Genomic DNA, 11,446 nt, shown 5'->3' on the forward strand with positions numbered 1-11,446 from the left:
GGCGTTCCAGCGGATGACGTAGGACGTAGGCGTACGTGCGTATCGATTCACTACAGGAGCCCTTAATTAACTCCCCCAGTGCCGCACTTTATTTGACTTCTATTGGACCATTGAATATTACCCACCCTTCACTGCCTTTATAAAGCTTGGATGAGCCCGGACATTTTTTAATATAACTCCAATTGTATTTGTCTGAAAAAAGAAAGCTATATACACCTAGGATGGCGTGAGGGTAAGTAAATCATGGGGTAATTTTCATTTTTAGGTGAACTATCCCTTTAAGGATACACCAGTTTATCACTACATGACCTCAAAAAATACATTTAGCTAGGCCTATTACACTTCGTACTGTGTAAGCATATTGTCATCTATCTATCTATCTATCTATCTATCTTAGTTTGTCTCCAGCTACAGGATGCCTCTGTAGGGGGCGCTGTTTATAATCTCAACTTCCGAAGTGGGAGGAAGTTCGTCTGATGCTCTATGGTGTCTCTGCATCCTCAGTGTACATCACGATCAAAACACTGTCCCATCTGCGCTAAGTGCCTGCGCTCTTCAGCATGAACCGAAAAAGAAACCACTGCTATTTGGAAACAGGGCCGTCCTCGGAGTCCCAGGCCGCGTTTATGGACAACACAAGGTCCTTCAGCCGAGACGAGGAGGATTTCTCCGAGCTCGAGCCCGACGAGCAGCTGGTGTGCTCGGTGACCGAGATCACGGAGCACCTGGGCAGGAACATCACGGTGGTGCTAGAGTCCGCGCTGTCCGAGATACGCAAGCTGGTCAGCGTCCGGATCAGAGTCCTGAAGATGGAGCTCCGCGAGAAAACCGACGAGATCGAGCTGCTGAAAGCCAAGCTAGAGTCCACGGAGAAAGATGGGAGGGTTTCTAACTCCAGCAGCCTGGACTTCAGGAAAGCAGAGCATCAAACGGGCCAGAAATACAGCGCCGACCCGAAGAAAGTTAAATCCGGGACGCCCGTGGTTAAGAAGGAGAACATCAACGCGATCTGCGATTATCTGATGAAGGATAAGAACCAGCGGGGTGCTGCTGAAGTGGAGAGCGACCACAGCAATCAGGCCTTTGGGTCCGAACGGGACATGCGGACCGAACCGCAGCCGCACGCGTCTCTGAGCCTGTGGACGGACAGCGGTCCCGCGGACACCGACGCTGACTCGGACATTTTCAGCATGCTGCCGTCCGCAAGCAAGCGCATATATGACTACGAGTGGATGACCGGGGTCGAACTCAACTCAGCTGAGTTTAAAGGTACTGCTTAATCATATAACCTAGAGTACAGACACGCACTATAGTATGCATGTAGTTGTATATGACATGCATGCATTGTTCCTTACGTATGTTTGCATGCATTGCCGAATGCATAAGAGTTGATAGTATGCATGCATTATAGTAAATAGATGCATATAGCTGTACAAAGTATGCATGTATTGTAGTTTTGCAATATGTATATACAGTAGATGCATATAGTATTCATGTATTGTGATATGTTTTCTTTTTAGTATGTCTTGTTGATTATAGTATGAATGTGGTTGCATATAATATGCATGCCTTGTGTCTTATATGTTTGCATATAGTCTATAGTATGCATTCATTATAGTATATAGATGCATGTAGTTGTATAAAGTATGCATGCATTGTAGCATGTAAATAATATGGGTGCATAATTTGCGATATGTATATAGACGCATATAGTATTGTGTGATAGATGAGGGAGACGTTCAAAATGTGCAGGGCTGGGGGTACTCCAGGACAGGTTTGAGAACCACTGGTCTAACTGATTGCTTTTAGACAGAGGTGGACAAAGAACTCCATTACTTGAGTGAAAGTACAGATACTGCTTGTCAAATATTACTCCATTACAAGTAAAAGTTGTAAAGACAGATTTTTAATGTGTGCTTGTAGTATGCATTCATTGCCTTATGCATACATTTAATAAATTACATGCATTATAGGATACATATACATGCATTGCAATATGTAGCGCATAGACGCATGTAGTATTCATGTATTGGTATGTTTTCTTTTTAGTATGTGTCTTGTTGATTATAGTATGAATGTGGTTGCATAGTATATGCATGCATTGTGTCTTATATGTTTGCCTACAGTTTATAGTATGCATGCATTATAGTATATAGATGAATGTAGTTGTGTAAAGTATGCATGTGTATAGTATTTATGCTTTATATGTGTAGTTGCCTATTGTATGCATGTATATGCATCCATTATATGTGTGCTTGTAGTATGCATTCATTGCCTTATGCATACATTTAATAAATCACATGCATTATAGGATACATATACATGCATATAATTAGGGATGCACCGATACCACTTTTTCCAGTACTCGCCCGATACCGATACTTTCATATTTACATGTAGTATGCATTCTTTGTAATACATAGTTGCATATTGTATGTTTATAGTTGCCCTTAGATTGCATGTGTTGTGGTATGCATGCATTGAGCATGCATGCATGTTTTTTTTATTTTCAAATGCTGTTGTTGCTGCAATATTCTGTAATATTTTAATATTTCACCAATGCATGTCAGATCTTGTATGAAATTTAAATACGCTACATAAAGTTTAATTGTATCTACCTCGCTTCAGTTATACAATTCATTCAGTTAATGACTGCTGACATGTAAAAGGTGTTTAAGGGTGGGAAAAAATGCTAAATTTAAAGCTGAACATTGTATGTATAAATTAGCAAAACCCAGTTTATCCCTGTTGTCCTGTGCTTCTTTAGGTGATAATGATACAAAATGCGAAGATGTTCCCACTGTGGATGAGGAGGATGACACTGAAGATTCTGAAGGAGGGAGAGCAAGTTTGAGGTCAGTGTCCGATCATTTTCCTCTGGACACTCAGGGCTCCCCGCGGGAAGACAGGAGCAGCCCAGCGGAGGACAGTGTGGACAGAATGGAGCCAGGTCAGTGTTGTAAAAGACAAGGAATGTGGCAGTGTCACATGAACTCTAGATAAATGCAGCTGGGAAGCATTATGTGTTCTGCACTTCTAACCCTGATGTGAACATTTAATTGATCTTTATCTTCTTACTAAATTCATTAATTGATCCTTACCTTGAAAGTTAAGTTTACTGTAAGTTAAGCAATTTAGTTTCAGATATTTAGTCTTAGTCTTTAGTCTTTGTGCTCCAAATATTACCAACAGCCTTGTCAATGAAGAATAAAAAAACTAGTGTTTTTGGGCAGGAATTGTTCAGATGGTGGTTGAACATACCACAATGGTGTCTAAAATTTAATGTTAGTTTGCTTAAATGGTGTAAACAAAATGTCTATAGGTAGGTCAATTTTGATTTCATGTTATTTTAAATTGTAATATGTATGTATTTACTATCAGCCATTGTGCTCTCTGGAAATTGGTATTTATATTGATCAAAACCTTTACTGATCACTACGTCTATACCCTTAAAAACTATAATCCCTTGTTTTTATGCATCTGGCTAGTATATTTGGGGTCTATAAGAATTCAAATGTTTTTGAAACAAATCTGACCAGAGCTGCATTTATTTGATCCAAAAACACAGTAATATCATCAAATAATATTACTTTTTACATGATGTGTTTTTGATTTTGATATATTTTAAAATATAATTTCTGTGATGGCAAAGCTGAACTTTCAGCAGCCATTACTCCAGTCTTCAGTGTCACATGATCCTTCAGAAATCAATCTTTATTATTATTATTATCAATGTTGAAAACAGTTCTGCTGCTTAATATTTTTGTGGAAACTGTGATACTACATTTCAGGATTCTTTGATTTATAGAAAGTTGAATAGAACAGCATTTATTAAAAACGGAAATCTTTTATACATTATAAACGTCTTTATCATTTATATGTATCCTTGCCAAAGTTTTTAAAAAATGACTGTCCCCACACTTTTGAATGGTAGTGTATGTTAGACATTAGACAGAATGACAACCTCAGCTCAGTCACCATGTATTATATGAAAAAAAAAAGATGCAATGATAGTAACTCCATCTATGGAAGAAAGCCATTCAGGTTTAAAACAACACGATAGTGAGGGTGAGATGACAGAATTTTCAGTTTTGCATGAACGCTCCCTTTAAATCCTTTTGGTGTGATTTGGAAATATTCATTGTTATACTGACTCTCCCTTCCAGGTCAGCAGTTCTCCTCTCACACCTTCATCTGCCCCTTCTGTGGAACTCTTTGCCCTGACTCCTCTTTCCTGGAGGAGCACATCAAGCTCATGCATCATGACGAGAGCACTCTGCAGTCGGCCCCGGGCGGTTCTTCCTCTCATGCAGAGGGCGAGGCAGGCCGAGCTCTGGGAGGCTCAGAAAGACCTGTTGGCCGGGGCGCACGGGAGAAGAAAGTGGAGGGTGGCTATGAGTGCGGCGACTGCGGCCGTCATTTCAACTATCTTGGCAACTTGCGGCAGCACCAGCGCATCCACACCGGCGAGAAGCCTTTCGTTTGCCCTGAGTGCGGAGAGCGTTTCCGGCACGCCGCGCGTCTCAAGAGCCACCGTCTCAGCCACAGCGGAGCCCAGAGCCCCTTCCCCTGCCCCCAGTGCGGTAAGGGCTTCCCAGTACTGTCCGGACTGAAACGCCACCAGCGTGTGCATACGGGAGAGAGTCCATACGCTTGTCCTCAATGCGGCCGCAGATTTAAAGAGCTGGGCAACTTATACACACACATGCGCATTCACAGCGGCGCTACGCCCTACTCTTGCTACCAGTGTGGGCGGAGCTTCAGGCATCTAGGCACATATAAGAGTCATCGCTGTATGCCGGCTACCCAGTTAGCCAGTGGGCACAGTCCAGCATGGGCCCAGGAAGACAAGGTGCAAACCGGGTAACAGCCTGGTGACAGATGTGTTCAAAAAGTGGTTTGTTACTTTCTCGACTGCTGGTTCAGGATCAGTTTCAAGTCTGAGAAAAAAAGCTCGGCTGAGGAAAGATGTGCGAGAGGCCATTAAGACAATAAAACAACATCAGGTTTCATCATAAACATGAAGCTGTATGAATTAGCGCATCTTGTTCATTCAAGTTAGTTCATGTCATCTTTAATGGTAACTTGCTGCTCGTTAGATGTTTGTTTTTGAAACATTTTGCAATAATTTCAAACATAAAAGGTGTTTGAATGTCCATACACAGTATTTCCAGACTTGATGTGATTTAATTAAATTTTTTTTATTACAATTTTTTCTAAAACGTATTTCTGACTCTGTTTGGAAGCAGATAACAGGGCCCCAATGCCTTACAAAAAACGAATTTAACAATAGAGAGTCTTTTAGGTTAAGTAATTATACATTAATAATGATTCAGCATGACATTCCCTCATCCACCCTTACAAATAAGTACCATGGTGTCAGATTGTAATACAATGTTATTTGGATATATACCCAGTGGTGTAGTGGTGCCTGGAGAAGTGGGTATACTCTTAATTTATGTCCCCATTTTTTTAAGCGGCCCAGCAAAGGATGAACGGCCTGTGTTATAAACAGTGACGTAAGACTAGTCTTGCATATTTAGTTCACCCCAAAATGGGCCAGTAGTATTTGCACATTTTCACTTACTGTAACTTCTGCTACTTGACTTCACGGAGTAAGGATCATTATGAAATTAATATTAGCCACAAAAGAGGTGCAGATTTTGCAATAAATAATTAAAATGTAAAAATTACATAGACTGCAACAATTAACATTTTGTCAGAACCTCTAGTAGACAAGCTATTTTGTTTAGTTATCTGTAGGAGGATCATGATCTCTATTTGATACAAAAAAAAAAATTGTGATCAATTTATCCAGAATTGTGCAGCCTACTCCTATGTTTGACTGACTGTTTCTTCCATGGCATACAGTGACGGGCAAATAGTAACCCCCTACTTCCCCCATACCTTTTTATAATTTATCTATATAGCCTACTATATAGTGCAAAAAAAATTTGTTTAGAGCATTTTTAATACAATTAAGCACTAGTCAAGCTGCAATATCAAACAGGACCACAAGGACGCCAAAAAATCACTAAACCTACTGCCTTGACCTGACTGTACAGGCTTCTATACGGATCCATTCCGAATCTAACTGCAACAATTAACATTTTGTCAGAACCTCTAGTAGACAAGCTATTTTGTTTAGTTGTCTGTAGGAGGATCATGATCTCTATTTGATACCAAAAAATAAAAAATAAAAAATTGTGATCAATTTATCCAGAATTGTGCAGCCTACTCCTATGTTTGAGTATATACCTATTGTGTTGAACAATAACAATATTCATATAACATATGTACACTGACATTCAAAAGTTTGGGTTCTGTATGATTTTTTAAAAATGTTTTTGAAAAGTCTCTTATGCTCCTTTATTTGCTTAAAATACAGTTTAAACAGTAAAATTGGGAAACATATTTCTATTTGAATATATTTTAAATTTTAATTTATTCATGTGATGGCAATTGAATTGATATTTGGTGATATATTTTTTCAGGATTCTTTGATGAAAAAAAGGTGGTAACATTAGACACGTCTTTATTCTGACTTTTAGTCCAAAACAAAAAAAACGTACTGACCCCGAACTTTTGAACAGTAGTCTACATGGTACTTTAAAGAATACCATCCAGTCCAATTAGTATGCAATAATAACGTCAGAAAATACCTGTGAAAGTCTATAAGATAAAACAGGAAATAATTTTTATAGATCTGCTAATTGCTAACTGTTATTAGGGTTGAGCGCGTGAGTGCTGCCATCGTGTGGATGACTTCTGTTACTACATCACCGCGACAGTCGGTGGATGTCTATTCAATTTACTATTAACACCTTTTTTATTTATATTAGTGAATTTGTTTATATATGTCTACCTGTATTGTAACAACTTATAAGTTTGAAAAAAATATACCTGAATGGAAACAATATGGATTTAGAAAAGATGTATTCTGAAATGAACCTGGACACAATTAATGGAAATGACTGTATGAAGTTTTACCAAGTGTTAAAAATACAAGAAATCCATCAGATTTATTTTAACACTACACAATAGCGGTGATCTCAAAATATCCTGAATATTACTGATTAAATAGCACAACAACAAAAAAAACGATGTACAATTTGTCATTTCTCAGTGATAACTTTGAATGATGTGTACAAGGCAAATTGAACTGTAACTAATACTACTCTTAAGATATGGTTCCAGTTGTTTATGTATTTGTAAGCGGATGTTGACATCATGACATGCTATCGAAGCACATTAAAAATAACGTGTATGAAGTGGTGTTTGTTTTTTTTAACCTGCCTTGAAATTGCTATGGACACAAACAGCTGAAGTGCTTTTGACAGGATGAATGCTGTTGCAGTCATTCCTCCTGTAAACGTCTCTCAGATATGCATGAGAAAAAGAAGTTGTGACATTTAATAGAGGGGAACATATATGTCAAGAGAGACTGAGAGAAAGAACAACATCCAGCCAGGAACTCTTTTTTTTCTTTATTAGATGGTGACAAGCCTCTGTCAGTAATCACAACGCCTTAATAACACACTGCCAGCTGAACTTGTCTTTTCTCCAGGAGATTGCAGGGCTCTGTTTGACTGAAAGACTATTTTCCAGGAAAACACTTTGAGGAAAAGCAACAGATTCTCACTTGGAGACTACAAAAGTTGGCTACACAGTGAATTGTTGATCTTCATAAATGAAATATAAATAAATATATAAAGGCACAATTTGACATATATTAGTGATTCAATTAATCTACACTAAATGGTGTACTTTAGGCTGCTTTTTTCCTTTGCACTCAGCAAATGGTTTGTATTAATGTAAACACACACATTATATATATATATATGGCTTTAAGCCAACACGCTTGTCTTTATTGAACTCACTGTAAAAATACATAAATGAAGAATAAAAATACAAAAAAATAAAAAAGTGAATACCTAATAACAACTTCTTCAAAAGCCGTTTGGAGTTGACTAACCTAGAGACAAATTTATGTAAAATGAATGTAATATTATATAGTCAACTTTATATAAAATGTATTATTCATTCATTATATAATATAAAAAATGTTAATGTATAACGCTGGAAAGGGTTAGAAAAGTAAGAGATGATTTTTTTTTAAACTGTATTTTTGTACACTATATTTGCATTGACATGTTTAATTCAAAGGAAAATTTTGCATTAGCAAATTTTTATTGAAAAAGCATTATACAGAGCAGTTACCCTTGGACCAGATTACATTTTCTTAATTTTCATTATGCACCTGTGATGCTTTATTGAACACCATTTTATTATATAGTTTTGTGATCTTAATTGCAGGCACACTTTCTATTTGTCTACATAAATAAATACAAATAAATAAATAATAAAAAAATTAAATAAAAAGCCTCCACAGCGGAAATCATTAAATACTCAAAATGAAAGGACGTGGTGAAGGAGGAGGAAGAGGACATGGTGAAGGAGGAGGGAGAGGAGGAGGACATGGTGAAGGAGGAGGAGGGAGAGGAGGAGGAGGAGGAGGGACAGGAGGAGGACGTGGTGAAGGAGGAGGAAGAGGACGTGGTGAAGGAGGAGGGAGAGGAGGAGGAGGACGTAGTGAAGGAGGAGGGACAGGAGGAGGACGTGGTGAAGGAGGGGGAGGAGGAGGAGGGCAAAGAAGGGCAAGGAGACAAGCAGTCTCAGATTAAATTCGAGCCACTTTAGTTGACCATGTCCTTGTCCATGGTATGACTAATAAGGCTTTTTACCTAAGTGTATTGAAGGCATGAATTATTGCATTGCTGTACTTCCATGCAGTATTGAATTCTCACCTACACACTGACACAAGCATTACACAATGACAGGACCAATATCAATTTAAAATGTGACTGCTCTGTGCATTGATGTGGGTCTGAATGCTTGCCCATAAGCACACCCATGGTTCAGCTAAAAATACACCATATCATCTATTCCTTTGCACTCAATATTAAAAGGACATGGTCATGTCTGTTAAAAACCATAACTTTCTGCACCTGGCACCGCAGTTAAACTCCATTAACTGATACTAAATCCTCAGTGGTGCATAAACATGCCACACTGGCAAAGCAATCATTTAAGGTTGCTTTCTAGACTTATACATAAATGTTGAATTCATCTGATAAAATTCACTGGAATTGTGTGGTATGAATACAATAAACCAGCCCATAAATATCATGCTTGTTTGATTTCACACAGGGGAATGAAGGCACTACAGAGATAGTGCCTTTCCATCAGGTCTTGTTTTATCGTAAAAAAATATATATAGTGCAGATATGGTTTCATAAGAGACATAAAACTAGCACAATGTAGGAGACAATGTTTATCTGTCATGATACAATATTTCACAACAGAATGTCAGTGTTGAGCAATCCAGAGAACCCCGTAAAAAAGAATTAAAAAAGGGTTTACATTCAAGTTTTGTCACATTTATGATATGCTTCTCCTGGTCTTCTGTGTTCCACAAGCACACAGAAATTACAATTCTGCAGCACACATATCAGAAACTGGTCTTGCATGTTACAACCACAAAATGACACTTGCTGGAATCTCAAACATCACTAAAAATAAACATTATGGGAATGTGCATCAGTGGAGGCTGATGCTGATGTTCAGTGGATAATCAAACAACAACACTCATCAGTCGAAGATGAGATTGTTTTGGTTGTTTCCTAAGACTTTTACTTTTAATAAAATACTCTTTGAGTATGTCGAATGAACTTGTCAGATATTGGCCATTGCAAAAGATTCTGAGATATTCTAATAAATGCTGGTAACCAAACAGTTGATGTTAATCACCTTACTATGGAAGTCAGTGGCTACCAGTAACTGTTTGGTTACAACATTCTTCAAAATAACTTATTTTGTGTTGAACAGAAGAAACTTATTAAACTTAGAAAGTTATTGGAGAAAACATAGTTTCAGTCTTTCTACTTGAAAAATTCACATTTAATTCAATGTGTTACTTGCTGTTTTTGTCATAATTAATCATGAAATTTAGCAGTTTCTGAGTGAAAATTGTTTCTACACCAATTTTTTCGTCATTGTTGTAGCATATTTTTTCTTCAATATACATAGAGCAACACCAATAAATTCTCCCAGTTTTCCACAGACAAGCATGCTATTTATTTGCTTATGGCATTTCCAGTACTATACATTATAGAATTATAAATGAATTGATGTTGTATACCAAGTTAGACAATGAATATTGAAGTGTTTATCTGAAATTTGTAATAAAATCCGATCAACCACCAGAGTATCTCTACAAAAGACAGAATTCTTGTACTGAAATGACATTCTTCAATTATATGACACTGCATTCATTCAACTGAAGGGGGTTGATGCATACAAACTAGAATACATGTGGGAGAAAACAATAAGAGTCGTTCCAATGGTTTCCTGAAAAAATATTATCTTCAAAGGCACAATTAGGACATGAAAAGTCATCTGTAAAAATCTGCTCTTCTCACAAAATATGCCTGAGTTAGTATTTGTACCATTCTGTGTCTCTATGTATATAGTGGAGCTTTGGTTAATAGATACCAGGCAGAATCATTAATACTTTGCATTTTCATGCATTTCTGGGAATTCTGAAAGGTTACCGCTGAGCATAATCTAATGTCTTTGCTTTTAATATTTCAGCAACCCCAAACACGCATTGTGTTTTCTGGGAACAGCTCTGATAATGCCATAAACCGTAAGAACAGACATTATCCTATGTCAAGAAAAATATGTCATGAGTCATTTTATGAGTTAATGATGAATTATGGCTATTTATTAAAAATGAAACTTCATTAGCTATGCCAATATACCTCATTAAACCTGTACCTGATATTAGCTATTCATTTTAATGAAATATCACATTGCTTTTCATCCTTTTAAAATGATCTAAAAGGCTGGAGTAGATGAGTAGATCTTAATTTTTCATCACTTTTCTGTAAACTCAAACCTTGAATTGACAGTGGGAAGTTAATTAGTTTTTTTTCTTTCTGAAAGCACTTTTCATTTGCACACAAAATTATACTTGAGATGAGATGTATAGTTGGCAAAGTTCCATTACTATAAACCCTGTGAGAGATCTAGGGACTTGTGCTTAATAAACAAAAATGGAATATCCTCCAAGTTATAATTGAATTCTGTTCAATGTTTTATGTTGAAATTCTGTTCAATATGTGAATCAAAGCAATCAAAGCATCGTGACCATGGGACTGTCAAGCTCTAAAAACAATAAAAAACAAATGAAATCTAGTAGATACAGCTTGAACACATTATTTTAATGATTTTTAGGTCATGATCTATAAAATAAGATATGATTCACTGAAAATATTCCATGGAAAAACATCAACGACCCCAAACGGCATTGGTTCTCACATGCACAGTACCATACCTGATGCACAACACACATATATATATATATATATATATATATATATAA

The 11,446-nt window shown here is 37.1% G+C and overlaps 1 protein-coding gene across 1 annotated transcript; it reads left to right on the top strand.

The window, feature by feature from the left end:
* Positions 1-441: 441 nt before the first annotated feature.
* LOC107731944 (zinc finger protein 697-like) lies at positions 442-5,682 on the top strand. The gene is made up of 3 exons (XM_016543171.1): positions 442-1,269; positions 2,768-2,950; positions 4,167-5,682. The coding sequence occupies exons 1-3, from the start codon at positions 561-563 to the stop codon at positions 4,865-4,867; spliced, it is 1,593 nt and encodes a 530-aa protein (XP_016398657.1). The 5' UTR covers positions 442-560; the 3' UTR covers positions 4,868-5,682.
* Positions 5,683-11,446: the final 5,764 nt, after the last annotated feature.

The sequence above is a fragment of the Sinocyclocheilus rhinocerous genome, unplaced genomic scaffold (assembly GCF_001515625.1).
Source record: "Sinocyclocheilus rhinocerous isolate Xijiao unplaced genomic scaffold, SAMN03320098_v1.1 scaffold1841, whole genome shotgun sequence".
Classification (NCBI taxonomy): domain Eukaryota; kingdom Metazoa; phylum Chordata; class Actinopteri; order Cypriniformes; family Cyprinidae; genus Sinocyclocheilus; species Sinocyclocheilus rhinocerous.

Coding starts and splice junctions, on each gene's coding strand:
- LOC107731944 (XM_016543171.1), top strand. CDS start 561: ATGAACCGAAAAAGAAACCACTGCTATTTGGAAACAGGGCCGTCCTCG. Junction 1,270..2,767: donor CAACTCAGCTGAGTTTAAAG/GTACTGCTTAAT, acceptor GTGCTTCTTTAG/GTGATAATGATACAAAATGC. Junction 2,951..4,166: donor TGTGGACAGAATGGAGCCAG/GTCAGTGTTGTA, acceptor TCTCCCTTCCAG/GTCAGCAGTTCTCCTCTCAC.